Source organism: Ananas comosus, linkage group 20 (assembly GCF_001540865.1).
Source record: "Ananas comosus cultivar F153 linkage group 20, ASM154086v1, whole genome shotgun sequence".
NCBI lineage: Eukaryota > Viridiplantae > Streptophyta > Magnoliopsida > Poales > Bromeliaceae > Ananas > Ananas comosus.
Window position 1 is genome coordinate 6,517,113 of NC_033640.1, and position 22,202 is coordinate 6,539,314.

A 22,202-nucleotide genomic window follows, 5' to 3' on the forward strand; every position below is an offset into this window, starting at 1 on the left:
TTAGAGTAAGATCTGTACCTCTGATCTTAAATTCAAGTCTTTTATCATCATTTTTTATGAGATTTTTATTTTTAGCCGTTCATTTTTAGACCTCTCGTTTGATAAGTAAATAATACCGAAAAATTATGAAATTTAATTTTCAAATACTTTCAATAGTGTAGATCAAGTCTAATGGAGCCAATCGTCGATTTGAAAGCGACATCATTGAAAACAACTTCGTAGCACGGAGGCCTTCATGCTACCGATAGTATACCAGCCTAGCGCTCTCTCTCTCTCTCTCTCTCTCTCTGCTTTCTCTCTCTCTACTCTCTCTCTTTATAATATGTTAAGCTATATATTTTATATAGAGGAGAGGGAGTTGAGAGATCACGCGACGGATGAGACGAGAGACAAGAGAGAGAAGTATGACTACTATATCTTATATAGTTAGAGCCCTTCGTATCATAAATTGTTTTTGATAGTAGGGTTTTCAAATCGATGATCCACACCGTTAAACATGCATCTACAGTATTTGAACTTTAGAAAATAAATTTCATAATTTTTAAAATTATATGAGTCCATCAAGCAAGTATAAAATGATGGTTAAATCAAACGACATCCTAAAATGGAAAAATATCATGATGGACCTTTAATTTAAGATCGATGTTATTGATTTATTTAGGTAGTGATAGAATTTTCTATCAAAATTCAACCTATTCTGATTCTTTTTCACCGTTAAACTAGCAAATATCCACACCAGCCGTTCAATTGTCATTTTGTCAGCTTTTGATCGTAAAGTAATGATATTGAAAAATTATAAAATTTAATTTCTAGAAGTTTTAAATGCTCCGGATAATGTTTAACGGTATGGATCATCTATTCGGAAGCTCTAATCATCTAAACAACTTATGAGTACGAAGGCGATCGTACTAATAAGGTATATTAGACGAATATAGTATATATATATATATATATATATATATATATATATATATATATATATATATATATATATACACATGTAGTATGCTGAACTTTGGCAAATTGCGAAGTTCGAGTGTGGGAATGGTAATTGGAACTATTCCACATCTTTTGAAAGGTTGTCGAGAGGTTTCGGCAAGTTATTGGAGTTAGCAAGAGGCCGGAAGTGAAAAAGTGCATTGCAAACACAAATTCTGCACTTTGTACAAGGTACCGGTACCAGCATGTAGGAATACCGGTACCAACACAAGCAGCTACGAGGCAGCAAGGCTGTTTTGGTCTTTTTACTTCCAAATCTTATCCTTAATAGCTCAGCACGACCCCTGCAGCTGCTTAAGGGTTGCTGGAGCTCAGAGGAGAAGGTTTGCACCTTTCTCACTTTCTTTCTCTAGGTTTTCTCTCTCTTTGAATAGGAATTAGGTGACTTGAGCTCATTTTCTTCCCCTCTCTTGTTGTTGCTGGTTTGGAAGGCTTGGGGGTAGCTCTTGAAGGGTATAAGAAGTGTTTTGGCAGTGTTCTTCAACCCTAATACAGGGGATTACTGAGGGAGAACTTTAGAAAGGTATACTACTCAACTTCTTCCAAGTTTTATGCTATAGTAGTGAGAGTGAACTTGATCTTGGTTTGTTGATTACCAGCTGGTTTGAGGGAGTTTAAAATAGCTATAGAGGAGTTGTTTTGCTGTGATTCTTCAACCATAATCCAAGGACAAGTTGAGTTGAAGTTTGAAAGGTGATTAACTAGCTATTTTCTCTAATTTAATGTTAAAAGTAGTGATAGTAATGTTAGTAGCGATGCTGTTTTGGTGATTGCTCACAGCAGGATAGGTGAACTCTGTGGCTAAGCTTTGGATGACTTTTGAAGGTGGTTTTGGCTATGGTTTATCCATTCTAACTCAAGGAAAAGCTCAAGTGGAGCTGTTGGAAGGTATACTTTTTTAGTAGTCCTTTAGTTAGATGTGATAATGGTAGTTTTGAAGCAGTTTTTAATGTTAGCTCGCAGCAGGTTCGCAGCGGATCGTTCGATCTTGTTTAGCTGAGTTTTGAGAGCTTTCAAAGGTTGGATTTGGTGTTCCAACCTGAACCGAAGTGGGGATTCAAGCATTAACACTATATTAGGGTGCTTGGAAGCTACGGATTGTCCTTGCTTGCGGAGTCGACGAGAGGCGTCAGCTATTTGGTGGGTTTGACCTTACCAAATTGGGTGAATTCCCTCTATGTCTTCTATGACATTATGAAAGTGGAATGGTTGCATATTCATGTGAATATATGTACATTGGAATGGATTGGTGCTTGTATAAGTTGCATAGTATATCGGGTAAAAGAAAACCTCTATGGAGTAGAGGAGAATTATGAAATGGCTTTGCATATATAGATCATTTGCTTGTTTAACATGCATTACATGATATCAGTATACTTGCGTAAACAAGTTAAGTTGGACATCATTCACGAATGAATGGATAGAAAGCTATGATTACGGCATCTAGTTTAGATGTATAACCAAGTGAATGATGCATTCTAGTGGTTTATCTTTGAATTAATTCCTGCAACTCCATGTTGTAGACATGAGGACAGAACTCTTAGCATACTATGTGTTGTTACATTTTATTATTAATATGATTTTAATAATCTTTTGATAACTTATACTCTTGCATTCATGGAGGAATGCAAGTTACTTCATAACTCTACTTTGATTGAAACCTAACCTATGCTTTCGTAAACGCCTATAGCACTAACTATGTAACCTATGGGTTTAATACTTTCGTAACCTATACTTTTGAAGCCTATATATAGAGGGCTTCTCTATTCACTTCAACATAACATAAAAAACAAAACTACAATATCTATATTCTACTTGAGAGAGAGAAGGACAAAGAAAGGTGTTTCTTTTGGTGGAGCTTTGGGCTCATCTACTTGTGCAAAGTTGGTGAAGCCACACGACGAGGGTCGAGCCGTTGTATCTTGGAGGGGACAAGTCAGTGCTCTACTGCATCGGTTCAAAGGCTTTGCCAACCGCAGAGGGCTTGAATCTCCTTAAAGAGAGCGAGATATCCGTGCCTCGGCTTGATCGACTCGTTGATATTTTTTTAATTATTTTGTAGCTAACCTCTATTTTTTGAATATTTACACCAACACTATGTATAGTGAAGTTACATACTGATGCATTTATGAAAGTCATGTTAAGAGTACAGTAGAGGATGTTTCGCATACTTGGATTAATAGGTTGATTGTTGCTTTCATAGAATAGAGACAGCATGAATTTCATATTCTTATATATATATGATCTGGTCAAGTAACTAGAACTAGGCATTATAACATAACATGACTGTTATACTAGTGAATATGATCTAGTTAAATAACTAGAATTGGATATGAGGATTTCACTGTGTAGTCAAGTAGAAGTACTTGCCTAATACTTGTTTACTCCAGATAGTGAAAATTTATATAGAACTATAGACTATGTGCCATGAGTTATAGGAACACTAGAATGAGTTGTTGAGTATAACTTTAGTAAACCACTTTCCTTATGTATAGGGAGTAGTGAGAAAATTATATGTGAGAGTGCGGGTATAGCCCATTAGAAACATTAATACGATGTAAAGCATGTACTTGTTTAAATCCTACTATCTATTGGTAGAAGTATGTCACCAAGTAGTTGATAGTAGATTATGACTTAGTGTAAATTGTCGACCTTGAGTCGAGTTGAATTCCATGTTAGAGACATGATGAATTTGTGATACTTATGCTATGGATTACGCTTGCATGCCAATGTGCTCATTCGCACATGCTTGTGAGGGTCGCGCCCCACAAGTCGGCACTCCGGAGTTAGCCTAGCGACAGATTGCTCGCTTATGTACGAAATTGAGCGCCGAAGTGGATTGTTGTGGGTAGTGTTAACTTCCACGGGGCCAGTAGGCACGGCGTGGCTGGGACTTTACCCTGTGTAAGTATCTTATTAATTGGGTTAATAAAAGTAATTTTAACCTTAGATGGACATAATAGTAAGGATACTTTATATCATTAGCTGATTATACCTAATAATGAATATACTAAGAAGTTGACATCCCTGTTGGTCTTACTAGTTACTGTATCTGAATGTTTATACTTTTGTTAGTATAGAAAAATAGCTACATGATGTCATTAGCTAGTTAAATTATAATAATGATATCTTGCATATAGCATGACATATAGCTGATTAAGCTGATAATTAGCATAATTTATAGAACTTGTCATGATGAATTAGTATCTAAGACATATCTTGTTGAGGCATGCGATAGTTGAATTACTTCATTTACTTGTTGCATTTACTTTGCTTATTTCTTGTTGTTTACTCATGCCTCAGTTGACCTAGTGGTGTACTTCGCCACACTCGGCGGCTTACCCACTGGGAACTATTATTTAATAGTTCTCATGCCCTTTTGTTGATTGTTTTATGCAGAGCCTTCCACAGCGGGAAAGGCTAGGGTTCCTGGCGAGGGGTCAGTGGCTAGCTAGAACCTTCTCGATGTTAAATAGACAAATCTCTACAAGTTTACGCAGTTTAGTTCAGTGTTGTATACTGTGTTGTATAAGTTTTTCAACTTTTAACTTTGCTCTGATTACCTGGTTAAAATGCTATACTTTTACTATGTTGGTTGTAGACGCCTGGTGTACACTTGCAGAGATATCGTCGCCGCTCCGCTCACCAGGGGTCTGGCGGTAGGCTGCGGTGGACTAATATTATTTTTATCATCTCAATATTAAGCATAACATCATATATAATTAAGTTAGGACTGGCGCTATCATGTAGCTAGCTCTCCCCCCTCTCGCTCTCCCGCCCGCCCCCCGTGCGAGTCGCAGACGCTGTTCGAGGATTTTTTGGTGGGGTGATTTAGGCCGCGCGGGTCCGGAGAAGGGATACCAGTTTTTAGCCTTTGGATCACTCTTTTTCATTATTTTAACTGGATTAATACGTATAAAACCATGTGGGGACACTCAACCTAAGGGAACACTACCTCTAACCGACTCAATATCTTTTGACCCTACTTTTATCTTTTCGTCAAGGCTGTTAATTACCCTCTGATAGAAAGCAGCATTTTATTATTACATAGATAATTCAAGGTCCCCTCCTTATATATATATATATATATTATATATATAGTAAGTATATAGTTGAGTAGACTACGTGATCAAAGCACTTCGCGGACAATCGACAAAGGCTGGTGCTTCTGGTTTTAACAGGTTTGAGATGGAGGATGTAGGTTGTGATGATGGTAGGTAGGGTGCGTAATAGTGTTTGACTTCAGATGGTTATTATAATCAAGAGTAGATCAAGGGCTAGAACCTTAAAAAGCACCAATAGGGTTGCACTCATTTTTAAGTATTCTAGTCTCATCTATTTATACTTATATATATATGCTAGAGGCTACTATCTATTAATAGGATAGTAGCATTTGTCATATCAAATGGTTTTATAATAAGATTCGAACTCGTATGATCGGAGCCGTTGAAGTGATCTAGAGGTATTTGAATATCTTAGAACTAAATTTAAATGTTTATAAAAAATATATTTACATAGTGATAATGTGTGTAAAATCGGACCTTATTTTTGACGGCATATGTGAAGCCGTTTGCTTAGTTTAACGGCTTGGTACGCACAATCACATTGCATTAAATTTTTTATAGACAAATTCTTTATGTACTATTTTAGATAATTGTTGATAGCTCTGATTATGAATTGAGAAAGTCTAACCTCTATTGGGATACTATCAATAGCACCAAGCATTTAGTGCTACCGAATTTTTCGTTGTTAAATTTAACCCTTTAACTATTTTCACCCATTAAATTCCATTCAACTAACAACTCACTCAACCCCAGAGGCCCACATCATCCTAACCATACATTTCTTCATTGAAGGGCTGAAAACCCAATAGCACTATTGATAGTAATTTGTTTAAAAGTTACATATATAACAAATCTTACATTTTCATCATTTATTTTATATACAACTTAGATAGTTTTTTATTTCTGTATCATTAATTTTTTTAGACTATTGATATCTAGATAACATATTTTTGATCAATTATATATCTTATTTTAAATAAATACAATTTTAATTTATTGAACTTTAAAATTATTTATCTGAATTAAAAAAATCATTTTGCAGTTATACTTCTTAGGGAAAACTACAAAAACCCCCCATGTTGTTTCGCACTTTTTCATTTTAGTGCCCTGTGGTTTAAAGTGTATCAAGTTAGTACCATGTGGTTTCGCACTTTCTCACTTTAATATTCTGTGGTTTTATTTTTGTATCAAGTTAGTAGCATATGATTTTATTTTTGTATGAAGTTAGTACCATATGGTTTTATTTTTCTCTTAATGAAATATTAAACCACAGGGTACTAAAGTGAGAAAGTACGAAACCACAGAGTACTAATTTGATATACTTTAAATCACAGGGTACTAAAGTGAGAAAGTGCGAGACTACAGGGTACTAAGTTGATACACTTTAAACCACAGGGTACTAAAGTAAGAACGAGTGAAACCATAAGGGGGGTATTTGAAGTTTTCCCTCCTTAAGCTAAGCATTGTGGTGTGTGGTTATTTCCTAAGTATTAATAAATTACAGTAAAGAAAGAAATGTTTCTATACGTAGTCGCTTTGGCCGAGTGGTTAAGGCGTGTGCCTGCTAAGTACATGGGGTTTCCCCGCGAGAGTTCGAATCTCTCAGGCGACGAAAATATTGTATTTTTAATATCTTTTTTAAAAATTTTCAAACTTTCAATTTCAAATTTTAATGTTTTACGAAGCAAATTTTACACTTCTTTTCTTGAAATTTTAAACTTTCAAACGTGGATTTTGAATTCAGTATATTTTGCCAAGCATTGCATTCCAAACTTGTGTAATCAATGAATGATCATAATTTTTTTTTTCCTCTTTTAAGAAATTGAAACTTCCAACTATTTTCAATTCCCAAATTTTAAAGTTACAGGAGACGATCTTTGTCCTTCCTTTTATGAAATTTTAAATTTTTAAATGTGGATTTCAAAATCAGAATCATTTCGCCGTTTGTCACTAAGGGTGTAAACGAGCCGAACACGAGCTCGGCTCATTAAAGATCGAGCCGAAAATTTCAACTCGTGTTCGGTCTCGTTTATTACAAGCTTTACACGAGCTGGCTCACAAGCTAGCCAACGAACAATAAGTTAAAAAAGATTACATTGAATATATTTAAAAAATAAATTAATAAAATCTTATCCATTAGACTTTGATCTAATAGTTGAAACTTTAATATAAATGGGTCTTTTTATAATTAAGCTCGCATTTATATTTTTATTTTACTAAAAATTAAATAAAAAAATATATATTATATATAATTATTTATTTATATATAAAAATATAAATTAATAAATTATATAAATATAAAATATATATATCGAGCTGTTATCGAGCAGAAAACACAGTGTGAGCTGATCTCAGCTCGTGTCGGCTCGTGTATTAACGAGCCGAAAAATTAGTCGGTTCGGCTCGTTTACTAAACGAGCGATTCGATCTCGAGCTCATTTTGAGCCGAACACGAGCCGGCTTGCGAACAACGAGCTGTATTGCCACTCCTAGTTGTCACTGAAAACTTAATAATATTTTGCACTCAACCTAAGTAAGCATATAATTACATTCTAAATTAGTGCGATCATCTGAAAAGAAATGTTAGCCATAAATAGTTTCTGTTAATGACACTTGCTGAAAAATAGTTTGGATTTTTTGGCCAAAAAACCAAAGAAAATTTCTTTTATGTTTAGTCTTTATTTTTTTTCTTTTATTTGCGAATCAAGACACTATTTTTTCTTTTCCAACTTCTCTTTCTATAAGTAAACTGTTCCTTAAAACAATGCACTATTTCCAATTTTGAATGTGCATAAATGTTCGATGCACGGTTACGAATACTATATAAACAACTACCAATTTTTTGCTCAAATTCCTCCAAAAAAAAAAAAGAAAAAAAAATCATATTGCATATCCATAATCAATGAAATCAATGAAACAATGCATTAGTCATCTAAAACCTTTGCATCATGAATCATGATCCAATAGTAAAGGAATAGTTTCGTCCTAAAACTTGAAAAATAGATTAAAGCTGCCGAAATGGAAAAGTACCATATTTTTCAAAATTTACTACAGGCCTTTTTGCAAAAAAAAATTTACTAGTTTTATGTTTTTGCAAAAATAGATCATCTTTTTCTTCTTTTTTTTTTTACCGGTTAGGACCAAAATTTTAAAACACTGACTAAACTACGCATGTCCCTTGAATACTCCATCTCTCCTTCCTCCACCCTCCCCTCAAGAGCCATGTCTCCACCATTGACGATAGCCTCAAGCACTCATTCCACCTCCCCGCCTCCATACTAACTCTTCCCTCGTGTCTGCGCCATGAACATCTTATGAGTAAGAGGAGCGCGATGAACTTGACCCGCTCATCGTCGTGACCGCTCGATGCTTCGCTGTAGACGAAGAAAGAAACAAAGGTGGTAGAGAAGGAGAGTGACAATCGCTGATCGAGAATGCCTCTCAAGCATGTTCACAGTGAGTATGGCCAACGGTGATGAGGTGGTGATGATAATGAGCAAAAAAAAAAAAAAAATCTAATGAATGACACGATATTGCACTATTTATTAAAAAGTTGTAATATTTGAATATATATTCAAATAGTGCAATATATATTAAAATAGTGAACTTTTTTTAAAAAAATAGTGCAATATCAAGTCGTCCACCAGATTTTTATCTCTCGTTACCACTACTTCGCCGCCGCAGCATGCTTGCAAACCCGCTCCTGAACCTGCTTAGAAGCACCCTGAACCAGCGATCATCACCCTGCTCCTTTGCCACCTCAATCTGCATCTACAACGATGCTCCGAGCAGTGCCACCCTCGTCTTTACTGCGGCGACCTCAATGGAGAACGCCGAGAACAGCCACGGCCACGACCGCAACCACGACCACAAGCAAATTAAGTTTAATCATTATCCTTTCACTGGTACGCAAGGTACGAGAAGAGTGCAGTGGTGACATGGAGATGGTGGAGGAGTGAGAGAAAGCGGGAGGAGAAAGGGAGCAAAAAAAAAAGAGAATAGAGGTATTCTAATTATTTTAAAAAATTGGAGTTGAATCTGGAAAAAAAAAAAAAAAATAGCGCCGGAAAATTGCAAAACTAGTTGATTTTTTATTAAACAAGGCCTTTAGTAAACTAAGTAATTTTTTAATAAAAAAAAATATCAAGCAGAAGACATGCATTCTTTTCTTTTATTAGTTTCCCGCGCTATTTGGTCTGATTATAAGTAGTGCGATTGAAAAAGTAATGTATAAAACAATGTGGTGTTGTTAAAAAAAAGATAGAAAACATTTTGCTAATTTTGTTATAAAAGTACTTTTTGCGGTAAAAAACTGTTTATTAAAAATTATGACAAATTATTGCAAACTAACATGAAATTATTGCAAACTAACATGAAAAGTAGTAAAAAATAAAAAATTTAATTAAAAGATCCAATTAATTATTTTTTATTAGCACCCCCCCTAATTTTTTATGTTTAAAAATTTTAAAAATTTCTCAATTAAATTAACAATTATGTCAAAATTTTCAAAAATTCTATAAACTTTATTGCTTTTAATTGCTTTCTAGCAAATAAAATTAAAATAATTAATGGCTAATATTTAACAAAATTATTATGTTTAACTTTCGATTTTTTTTTTTTGAGCTTGAGTGATTTAGTCAATTAACTTGAAAATTTTAACAAATTCGTTGGCGGATTTGATCAATTTTAATAATTTTAATTATTTAGCGAATAAAACTGGACACATTAATGGTTAACATTAATGGTTAATAACTAGTCGGGCCCTTAAATTTGTAAAGATTTTATCTTAACTTAGTAACTTGGATAAAAAAAACAATTAAAAGTTGAGTACATCTCAATCAAAAGAAAAAAAAGTTGAGGGCTCTATTTCTAAATGTTCTGTAGTTGAGGGGGTCTCCATACACTTTAAGGGAAAAATAATAATAACAAACAACTCAAATAACAAAATGAAAGTATACAAATGTCCTGACTAGAACTGCCAAATTTACATTCGAAGAACTAAAACAGAAAGCCATCTATCTGTAATATTTACAAGAACTCGAGTGCGAAATGTAGGTAAACAATTTTTTTCTTTCATAGCTCCCAACAATCAAAAATATATTTAATGTGGTATACAGCCCCTTTCAAGTTGAGTACTGCAGATGATCACGAACAGCTAGAACCGCAAAGTACATCGTGTTTTGCTGTAACTTTTGCAGAATCCATAGTCCTCGGAACCACGTATGGAGATCACCTGAGGATCGAAACGACAGTTATTTAAGGGACTGAATATGAACTGGAAATTAGAATGTCAAAGGGGAAAGGAAAATTATGTTCGAGTATTTGACCTGACAGACAAAATCAGAAGTAAGTGCCGGCGACAGAAGTGGAGGCGCCTGAGGCTTGTAGCCGCTTCAATGTCGTGGCGAGCCAATCCATACCCTCATAGAGGCCGTCGCCGGTGAGGGCACAGGTCCCCTGTATGTGCCATATTCGGTTCCTCAGATCGTACAGCCCCAGCCCCTCGCACACCTCCATCGGACTCATCGTGCCTTTCTGGCTCATACATACATGCATGTATAAAGAAAACTGTCATTGGAACAGTTTGTGAAGCAAGTTTGCTGGAATTCCAAAAGATCAAGCATGCTTTTCTTTTCTCTCCATCATTAGTATGCCGATTAGAGGTCATTAAAGATGAAATTTTTCTTAAGGATTTTTTCTTTTTTCCCATCAAAATAAGTATTCATATTTCAGACTTGTAATACCATAATGAACCCATTCTAAGGGAGAAAACAACTCACAAGCTCGAACTACGGTAGCAGAAAGAGGTTCAAGAAGAAATATTCTTTTAGTGTAAGAGAAGCACATAAGAAACAGATGGAGATGCAAAATGCAAAGATTTTTTCCACATGATTAAATCACCATTAGTTTGTAATGTTCTAGTGCTGCTTGGTAATCTGGTAATAGACTGTTAGTAGTATGACTGTTTTTTATGTTTTTTGAATAATAGTAACATGCTTCCAAACATCGAAATACAACACTAAATATATGCAGGGGGGAAAAAAATGATGGCTGGCTAGTCGATTGCTACTCTATAAACATGTTGAAAACCTAAGCCCTCATCAGCATCATATTAATGCGAGCAAGGTGAATAAAGGATTTTTCAGTAGAAGCTATATCGGCTCAGACATTGACATGACTAAATGGCTGATGATTCACTAAGTAGACCAGACAAGTACGAAAGATATTGTACTTAAAAAAAAAAAAAAAGAAAGAAAAAAATTCAGTAACGGAGTTGGACTAACAATTTCCACATGTATATGCATCATAAAAAGTATTGACGGCTTTCGCTCTTCCCTTCTATATTTTTTTAATCTCGCCAAACCGCATGCTTCTTGCCAAACCAAAGAATTTTGACTAGGTTCCAATGGATATAATTGATTTCAATTTTAACTTACCAAATCCTGCTTGTTAGCAAGTACCAGTATAACACTGTTGAGCATGAGAGGATCCCTGATAATGGCCTGCAAGAGGAATAGAAAAAAAAAATTACAACAACAGAACTAAAAAGAAAAAGAACTCTTAACTAACCAAAAAAAGAGGAGGAAAATACTGGTAAGTATAAACATAAAATTTTAACCTGAAACTCTTGTTTGGCCTTTTTAATCCTTTCTCTATCCAAGGAATCAACTACATAGATCTGCGAGCAAGCAAAAGTATGGTCATATCTTACACTTCATTTATAAGAAGAATAGTTAGCTAATCCTCAAATTGCCTACCGAGGATTAGGTATGCACAGAACATAAGAGAAACTGACAGTTTAAAGACATAAATGTATTACACCTAAACTGTAACTTCGCATGAATCTTAAGGGTCAGGAACGGTTGGACTGTAGATTGGATTGTAAATTGTCAGATTATTTCTTTCAGATTTGCCTTAATGATAAGAAAATTATAGTAATTTATAATCTGGATGAAACAATTCCAAATCCAGATTGTACAAACCGTGAATGGCTGTACAATTTCCACCATTCTGAACCTACAAAGTGACCAAAATTGAAATATTGTTCTTCATATGGATTTATGATCCTGAATGTAAATTGTTCAAACTTGATCACATTCATGGCTATTTGTGCATAAAGAATAGCATAAGACATGTATAAGTTGTGCATTCAAGTATGCTACAAAGTAAGAATCTTATCTTGATTTCATGTAACTACATCTTTTCTTATCAAGCTTCTTTAGGTCAGGACACAAGCAGTAACAGAAAGCAAATCCAAAAAGAGAACATTAATATCACTCCATGTTGTTCATGCAAAGTTTGTTACCAGGCCATCAGTATTGCTAAAGTACATTCTCCACAATGGTCTTAGCTTCTCTTGTCCCCCAACATCCCATACAGTAAATACAACATTTTTATACTGCACTTTCTCTACATTAAAACCTGCAAAAAATTTCAAAGTAATAACCAGAGTGTTGTAAGGCCAAGAATTTTGGAATGAGAAAGCTGAAATAGAATTTGTAATGAAGTATACAACTGATACTATTAAGAATGTGAAGAATCATAAAACTGGCAGATCAAATGTAGAACTTCCGATAGAATATCAACAAAACTGTAAAACTATATTATATTTCCTCAAGGGCCCGTTTGGTTCCCAGTTTGTAATACTCCAATAATCCTCCATATGCTTTATTGAAAATATTCAAATTATTACCATTCAACTCAAGTTGGGTAGTACTAAAAAGCTAGGCGTCACAAACACTGACACGGGACACGAGGAACGATACAACTCGAACACCATGAAAAAAATTAGGACACAAACACGGCATGAACACCGCTAATAAAATATAATATTATTAATATAATAATGTATTTTTATTATATATAAAATATTAATTTTGATAAAATATTGTTATATTTCTCATACGAATGAAAGTTAGTAAAATTTTCATTGATAGTTCATATAATTTATTTATATTGTCAAAAAAAAATTGTATGCAATCATCAAAAAGCTAAAATATTTATCATCTTATATTATATATATATATATAGAAAAGGTAAAATAAAAATAGGTATATATTTTTTTAGTTGTATACGCTATGAATCGACATTAAACGCGCGTCCAATGAGTGTCCACATCGAACACGTGTCCGACATGGACACGTGCATGTCCAACACGGACATGCGAGGCTTATAGAAGTGCCTGTGATACATACCTAAAAAGTGTTGGTGTAGTGGAATCATTGCAGATTCCAATAAATAGGAAATACTAGATTACTATGGGTTAGAAGGTATTCTCATTTCCATACTTAATGGGAGTCATTAGTGGTCCATTCAATTTCTAGATACTTCAAATACTCTAGTTCATGTTTAGCGGACATGGATCATTGATTTGGAAGCGTGAACATCAAAAGCGATTTATGAGAACGACGTGCTTATAAGAGTATAGTAGCCCTCTATATATAGCTAGAATACTATCGGTAGAAAACATGCTCTGTTGCTACCAACTAGTTTTCCGTATTGGAGCTTCCAAATCGATGATCGACACCATTGAATATGATCTAAACTACTGAAAATATCTAGAAACCAAATTTCATGTTATTCTGATATTATTCTCTTGTGCATCAAGTGACGCAAAAATGAATGGTTAAAAAAAAAATCCTTCAAAAAGTAATGATAAGATTCTTATAATCAAGATCAAGAGCATAGATCTTGTTTTAAATAGTTCAAAGAATTTTCCAAATTCAATTGATTTAGAATTTAGATTTCTTTGCACCATCAAACGAGCAAACGCCTCATATCGTCCATTAGAATTACAAATTTTGCAATTCTTTGATCATTAGGTCAATAACGTCAAAAAAAATTGAAATTTGATTTCTAAATACTTAAAGTGGTATAGATCATATTTAATGGTAACGATCGTCGATTTGGATGCTCCATCATCGAAAATAAATCGGTAGCAACGGAGCCAATTTGCTATCGACAGTATTGTAGCCCAACTATACACACACTAAAGTACGTGTGCACAGTGTTTAAAAAAGCCCAAGGCGCACCTAGGCGCAAAGGGCTATTGGAGCCTAGGCGCAAGGCGCAGGCGCGCGCCCAAGAGAGGTCAAGCGCACACTTTCATAGAATTTTGAAATAAATAAATAACCAAGAAGTGTCTTACTATACTCTCTAATAATTATTAAGTAGCACTAAATATACTCTATAAAATTATATTATCACAATAAATATTCTATAATTACCCAAGTAATCACGTTTCCAAAAGGAAAAAAATTAAGAAAAGAAAACAAGCCAAACAACATATATGATAATTTTGAAAAAGAAAATAACATAGATAAAAGTAAANTATATGATAATTTTGAAAAAGAAAATAACATAGATAAAAGTAAAAAACAAATTACCTTTTTTATCTCCAAATAAAGGCCAACATAAATGTAACTATTAATTCACAAACATATAGAAAATTTTGATATGAAAAGCATATAATTATAAGCACAGGTCATAAAAAGTAATATGCATAAAAGTTTAAAGTTTCAAGCCAAAAATCATTAAAAAAGCATCATGATTATGTGAAAGCAGTGATTAAAAAAGCGCGCCTTAATATAGAAATGAAGAAGCAGAGAGGGATAGCCGAAAGCAACCGGAGGTGATGGACGAGCAGGAGAGAGGATCGGTCCGAGCGGATAGAGAGGGAGCGGACTCAGCGAGAGGAGAGGGAGCGGACTCAGCGAGAGAGAGATGGAGCGGCTAGATGTTTAGGGTTTAGAACTTTAGATTAGATTGGTTTTGGGTTTATTTTACATGTTTTAAACCCATTAGACCAATAAATATAGGATCCAAATCCATTAAAGCATATATTTTTAGATCCAAACCCAGTAGGATCAAATATATATATTAGGCGCGCCTTTCTTGAGCCTTGCGCCTTGCCCTAGGTGCGCGCCTAGGCAGCCCAAGCGCACGCCTAAGCAATGGCGCCCGCCTAGGGGCTGCCTAGGCGCTGGCCATTGAGCCTAGCGCGCGCCTAAGGTGCGCTTTTTTAATCACTGCGTGTGCACTCTCCTAGAGTTGACACATCCCCGACTATGTATTCGATGCACCCAGTGCACCGCAGGCGGGTGCGCCATAATACTATAAAAAAGTAATAATTTATTTATTTATAGATATATATAAAATCTAAATTTTATATTTTTTAATATATAGACATTTAAAATACTAAGAAATAAATTTAATTAATTAAATTTTATTTTTGACATTTCATACACATACACTAGGTGCAGGCAATAATTCTATATCTTCTATATACTAAAGTGAGTGAGCACTCTCCTATAGTTGACACATGTCCCCGACTATACATTCGGTGCACCCGATGCACCGCGGGTGCACCATAATACTATAAAAAAGTATTATTATTATTATTATATATATATATATATATATAAATAGAGTTACTAGGTGTGTATGAGATATACAAATACAATCAATGAATTCGTCTAAAAGTCACTTTGAATTAGACCCCAACCTTTAATTATTTTGATTTGAGCTATTATTCTAAATAAATTAGTTGTAAGATTTGTTAGATTTAACAGCTTCATTGCCTATCAACTATTAAACAAATTGGAGTACTCCTCCACTTTTTGTCAATTATCTATTGTAAGTTCCAATTTTAGAAAAATCATATCTAATTTCTCCAACTTTTTAATATTTTTAAGAACTATTTGGTGCTTAATTTTGCTGAAGTTAGAAATTTCTTACAAAAATCAAGTAACCGCCTTTTTATTTTATCATAATATTTTCAATTCTTAACATTGCATGCATTGATTAACAAAAATGAACTAAATAGAGTTAGAAGAATATGAATTAAAAAAATACAAAAAGAGAATATGCATCTTTTGGATAAATTGGCCTAAAGATGAGCATACTACGAACTTACTTTTTTTGTTTCAGAAAATTTTATATTTTGGTATCGGATGTTGATACAAATATATTTAATACATATATTTAATAGAAATATATATTATACTTTATAAATATGATTAAAAATATAACTATCATATCTGCAGCAAAGCACGGGTACATCGCTAGTATATATAGAATTAGGCTACTATACTATTAATGGTACCAAGGGCTCAGTGTTATCGAGTTTTCCGCCATAAGATCTACCCATTTGACCATTTTCACCCCTTAGATCATACTATTCAACCAACCACCTACTCAACTCTAGGGAAAAAATAATTTGATTGTAATATCTTGTGTTTCATCACTTCACCAAATCGATCTGGTATCAAATTAATACCTCAGTCTCATGCTATAACCATGCAAATCAGAAATATGATGAAGCTATATCTAGTTGAAGTTCACTTGGCATAAATTACAAGAGTCTTACTGAGCACTCCTTTTATCATATTCATTATGTCATTAATTTCTAGTCCAAGCAACATGTAAAAAAAAGCAAGATCACAACCACACAAACAAGAAGATAATGCAAGAGTTTCCATCAAAGAATGTTACACTATATTTTTCCCAATTTAAAATTCTTTCGAATCTACAGAGCACAAACTATCATAGTTTCATGAGAAAGAGTCGATGTTTTTAATTATATCATTTCCCCAACACAGCTCAAACAGTATATTTCGAGCTCACGAGATTTTATATTGTGAGATGCTTACCTATCGTCGGGACTGTTGATAGAACTTCTCCCATATGCAATTTGTACAGGATAGTCGTTTTACCAGCGGCATCCAACCCAAGCATTACAACCTATAACAGGAAAGGATATAACCATAACATAAATAATCAAACAACCTGCTTTAGATCAAATTGTAATCACAAACTAAAAATTTATAAATATTCACAAAAGAACAATATATCAGCTTCGGTACCCATACGAGCTGAGCTCCTAGAATTTTCATTTGCTCAGAGTACATTTAAGCAATATTTGTTTCTGAAAAAATCCACAAACTGAGTAGCTGACATCTAAAAATAAAGGTATTGTGAGTTCCGCTAGCGTGACGACATAGCATGCCGGGTCAATTTTGAAAAAAATAAAAAATAAAAAACGTTCAAACAGGAAGATTGTGGGTAAATATGTAGCAAACAGGAAGATTGTGGGTGCTTGACACATGAAAATCCCAGTGATACAAGGACCGCCAGAAATGTATTACTAGCTAACTTTTCCAAGTAGTCTACACTATTGTGCCTAATATTTCCCACATTATGTCATTTATGAAATCAAGGAAGAAGAAAATTTTAGAAATTAGAAATCTTAAAGTTTAAAGCATAAACACGCATTATGCAATTAAAAGATAATATAGGAGTTTGTGATATCATACTTTGCTAAATTTTGAAACCAAATCAGAAGCATTCCAGTTTCAGTTAGTGCCAATCCAAAACGAGGGATCAGACAAATCAAATATTATCCTTTTTTATTTTGATTTGAATGCCTTGAAGAAGGCTTAACTTCGTACACCCGAGGCGAATTGCCTGAAGCTAGCTTCCAGGGACAAGCTTAACCAGCTTAAGTGGTCAATTCAATCATCTGTAAAACAGTAATTTGATCTCCTTGAGGACAATACATGAAAATTAGTTGTGTTCTTCACAAAGGTATTACAGAAAATCTGAGCTTAATATATCAAAATTTAGCGAAATCAATTTCCATTTAACAACTCAAATACCATATATATGTAGTTTGATCTTTTGGAAAAGACTTACAGACTTTTCAACCGAGATTCAAACCGACCGCGGAAATTTTAAAAATTATAGGAGCTTGTAAGAATCACCAAACCAGAACCAATATTTCAAATCTTGCACAGTTTCATATTTCACCAAAAAGAAAAATAGGATTCACACAATATGCCGCATCTGTCTTGGTTATGACAAGCTAACATCTCTTCAATTCCAGTATTGAAGTAATTCATTAGATATTAGAAACAAGTGCATAGTGTCAGGGACTTAGAAAAATCATAGCCCGGCCCAAGTCCCTGGCCTAAATGGTCAGCCAGAGGGGCACTAAACCAGTAGCCTTCTGTGGGAGATGAACGGTTATGCAACTGCTGCAATCAATGCCTCTAAAACTGCCAGCAGAAATCCAAAGAGCACAGGTTCACCTTGTATTTATGTGGGCTGTTTCTATGTGTTAGTCGGTGTGTAATATAGGCTGGATAGTGGATAGATTCTATGTATCATGTTGCTTATAAATAGGTGGGTTGGCTAAGACCAGGAGAGAGTAGAAAGAGTGTATCTGTAATTTTTGTTTTTAAATAATAGTACTTAATTTTTTTATTAGAACCTCTATCCCTCTCTCTCTCTCTCTCGTTTTCTCTTGCTTGCACTTAGGGCTTGTTTGGTTCAAGGGTGGAATTGGAATGGATAATGGAATGGGAATGAATTGGAATGGTAATTGGGATGGTCCACTCCCTTAAGACGTTTGGTTTATTTGTGGATTGGGAATTGGAATGAGTTATTCACATTTCATTGTTTGGTTCGTATAAACTAAAAAAATTATAGGATACTGTAATACTAATTTTACTCTCAAATATAAATTTATATTATTTAAAATTTATAAAAAATATAATACTATTCTCTAATAAGTTTTTCAAAAAAAATATCAAATTTATTTTTAAAAACTTATATTGATGTGGGTTAGGAATAGGGTTTTGAGAGAGGATAGATTTTTTTTTTTTTTTGATGAGAAAGGAGTGAAGAGAAGGAGGGTGAGATGGTCACATGGTTAGTGGGCTTCCGGAATGAAATCTCAATTCGGGCTAAAAGACCGGAATCAAGTTGAAGGCTAATGAGCCATTCCCATTCCAGTCCGGAATAGGAATCCCAAACCGATTCATGCGAACCAAACAAAATTAACCGGATTTGGTCAAACCGATTCTCATTCCATACCCAAAATGGATGAACCAAACGAGCCTAGTCTTTAAAAGAGCGCGCAGATCCAGACTAGCAAGATCGAGGCAGACCTACCCATCTTCAGGCAGAAAGGCGGTCGCCGCACGGGCTTTGGCGAGCTTCTGCTAATCAAGTCTAATACCATAATCCCAATCCCCAATATTTCAAGATTACCCAAAAAAAGAAGAACAAGAAATCCAGCTAAAGATAAAGAATAATAGCATGTCCCAGCTTCTTTTTTTTTTCTTTTTTCTTTTTTTTAAGTAGTTAAGAGGAGGAGGATGTTGTGATTAGGCAATACCCTCATCTCTTTGACGCCGAAGAAGCTGTCGAAGAGCTTGCGCAAGGCCTGACCCATGATTATGAAGGATTAATGCTGTTAATTCCTCCTCTTCCTGAGCTTCTTTCAATCGTGTATTCAAAAGGGTCGGAGGTCTCAGCTCGGTAAATTGTTTGCGGGGATTCTGAAGCGCGATGAGGCTTCTCTCTTACTTCATTGCTTCTCGCTCCTTGCTTGGGTGGGAAGAAAGAAGGTGGGTCATGCATGAGACAAGTTTTCTTTTTTCTTTTCTCTTTTTTTTTTTAAAAAAAAAAAAGAAATAAAAAATTTCCTTCAGTCTTCGCTCGCCTACTTCTCTCTCTGACTCGCCCACTGTTTTTATGCCGAAATATGGTAGCTAAAAAATATAAAAAATAATTATAATTCTTTTTTTTTTATGCCTATAGTTAATATAGTTTCCAAAGTGTAAAAGAGTTGTGCTAGTGCCACTTTAATAATTTTTTAGAAAAATAATATTAATGTAAAAGTTAAAAATAATTTAAGGCAAAAAAATTTTTCACAAATGGTCATAGTAAATTTATATTTGTATATATGGTCCTCTTCTTGCTAGGTGAGCGACACGTTAGTAATTTTAAATTGAACACGATAGTTGAATCACCATATTCATATTCACATTTTAGTCCATTTATTTTAATTTAAAAATAATAAAAAATATAAAAAAAAAATACAATAATCTAACCACTGTGTTTAAATATAATCATTGAAATACCGTGTTTAACTTAAAAACACCACCTAGGAACTCACATGGCAAGGAAAAGAATATTTTATACAAATATAAATTTAGTACGGCTATTTATAAAATAAAAAATTTTGAGTGGACTAAATTTTAAAAGAAAAGGCTCTATAAAATTTGTTAAGAGAAGATGGTTGCAACCATAATTTTATGGTATAAAAATAAAAAAAGTTTTAAAAGTACTTTTAACGGCAGCAGCACATGCTAAGTGCTTTCTTGCAGTCGTAGTCGTCGCCAACCAGCTTTGTGGATATTTTGGGGACTTGTAATAGTACTAGAGGCGGTTTGATTGCATATATTTTTAATTATAGTGCAGTTAAGAATGCATACATCTATTAAATATTTATTTAGTTTAGTGTAATTAGGCCTAACTATTGTAGTTGTATTTGTACAAGAAGGCTCAATCGAAGTCAGCTCACTCATAAAAAAAGTAAATAAAGTGTGATTTTTTTTCATATGTTTTTTTTTTAACTTTTTTTTTCCAAGAATACATATTCATAAAATCTATTAGGGTTTAATAATGTCTATTAAGCTTCGATAAATTTTGTTCATATTTTTTTTTTTCTCAGTTTGCTAGTTCAATAATGTCTTAATATTTGTTTTAACCAAATCATTAATATATTTGCATTTAAAATTCATTAAATTCAAACATAATTTTATAATATATAAATTATATATAAATATGAAATTCTTAATTAATAATTAAAAGATCTCAGGATTACGTTATGTTCGGAAGAGGTAATCTCACCTTCCTATCTAAAAATTGACAGAATTTACAAATATAAATTTCAACAGCCTATCAAACAGAAAAAAATATAACTGTAGTAGTTGCAATTGTATAAAACCAAACAAATTAGGTATAGTTAACGCTGCAGCATTTGTAACTGTATGTATTTCCAACTATAATATTTTTGTAATCACATTTAACCAAACCGCCCCTAATAATTGTTGGCTTAAATGAACCAGCATTCTACCCTATAACGGGAGGCCATGTTGGGCCGAGTCATGTTCAAAATGGCATGAGGCTGGGTGGGTCGAGACATGTTCAAAGTGACGTGAGGCTGATTGAGCCGAATTATAATCAAGACCCATGGGCGCTGTATCTATACGCTTTAAGTGAATTAGCTGTATATTTCTAACAGCTCGAGCTTTTGAAATTAATGATTAGCGTCAACGATCCGATACTAATGGCTATTTATTATGGTTATTCAAGAGCTCCAATAAAGCACTCTTTCCAACCTGAAATGATTGCTTACGTTGACGTATTTATTTGCCCCGGATGCAATTTAATGGTTAATATATATGGAAAATCTAATATAGTAGATGGGATTTAGAAATAGTAATTAAAGAGCACTTTTATAGAAAATAACACTTGGAATTACTACCCAAGCATCCTGTAACCTTCAAAATTAGGGATAATTTCATATATATCGTTGGACAATTTTAAAATGACCTATTTATCTTTACGAAGTTTTAATTATCAGATATAACCCTCTTAAGCTATGAAATATGTAAATTTATTCCTACATATTGACTTAGGTTATTGATCATCAAATTTTTACTATTCAAACTATTATGCTCTTGTAAACAATAGTTTATCTAAAAACCTATTTAGGATTTATAATTTATATGAATAGTCATTTTGTAGGGAAAAAAAAAGTCAACTTTTACCAGTCAACCAACAAAGAGGGACATATTTGCAAGTTATATACAAATTGATAACAAAAATTATGTAAAAATAATTATGCATATTTTTGTAAGATATATCTATAGGCAATTAACAATACAAAATTAATAGTGTAAAATAAGTATCCAAAATTTTGTGACTTAGTCTTTATTTTGCATACATGTTGCATTCTGATTTTAAGAGATATATAGATCTCTCCTGTGGAACTTTAGAATGTATGTAGTGTATAATATGGATAGAAAAAATAACATATTTAATTAAAGTGTAGGAATATACAGATGAATTAGGCGCAAGCAATATTTTTTACTCTAAGATAAGAATTAAAATAAAATATTATTTAAAGTTCGATCAGGAACGAAAATGAAACCTTATAGAAAGTTCGTGCTATTCAATGTCGAAATCAAAAGCCTGAGAACCAAAATAAAAACTGAAAAGTTAACGGCGAAGTAGTGCAATTTACCCCTGAATTAATTGCAAGAGTTTTGCTTACGCTTTGTAGGT

At 33.7% G+C, this 22,202-nt stretch overlaps 1 protein-coding gene, 1 long non-coding RNA gene and 1 other non-coding gene across 3 annotated transcripts; 2 read left to right on the forward strand and 1 right to left on the reverse strand.

Moving 5' to 3' along the window:
- LOC109725985 lies at positions 1,328–4,601 on the forward strand. Its single transcript, XR_002220393.1, has 5 exons — positions 1,328–1,522; positions 1,599–1,692; positions 1,783–1,887; positions 1,966–2,139; positions 4,399–4,601. It is a non-coding gene; the product is annotated as an uncharacterized LOC109725985 (long non-coding RNA).
- On the forward strand, positions 6,594–6,675 carry TRNAS-GCU. Its single transcript has one exon. It is a non-coding gene; the product is annotated as a tRNA-Ser (tRNA).
- On the reverse strand, positions 9,968–19,521 carry LOC109725969 (ADP-ribosylation factor-like). Its single transcript, XM_020255380.1, has 7 exons — positions 19,243–19,521; positions 16,715–16,805; positions 12,370–12,485; positions 11,683–11,742; positions 11,501–11,566; positions 10,391–10,598; positions 9,968–10,296 (listed from the first exon to the last, which is right to left on the reverse strand). Exons 1-6 carry the CDS (start codon positions 19,297–19,299, stop codon positions 10,404–10,406), a joined length of 585 nt encoding a protein of 194 aa, XP_020110969.1. The 5' UTR covers positions 19,300–19,521; the 3' UTR covers positions 9,968–10,296; positions 10,391–10,403.

Bases quoted from the DNA above. Each gene is read 5' to 3' on its own strand.
- LOC109725969 (XM_020255380.1), bottom strand. From the start codon at position 19,299: ATGGGTCAGGCCTTGCGCAAGCTCTTCGACAGCTTCTTCGGCGTCAAA. The intron at 11,743-12,369 runs GTAACAAACTTT...GCTTGCTCGCAG, and splicing joins TTAGCAATACTGATGGCCTG to ATCTATGTAGTTGATTCCTT. The intron at 11,567-11,682 runs GTTAAAATTTTA...TTCCTCTTGCAG, and splicing joins AGGCCAAACAAGAGTTTCAG to GCCATTATCAGGGATCCTCT.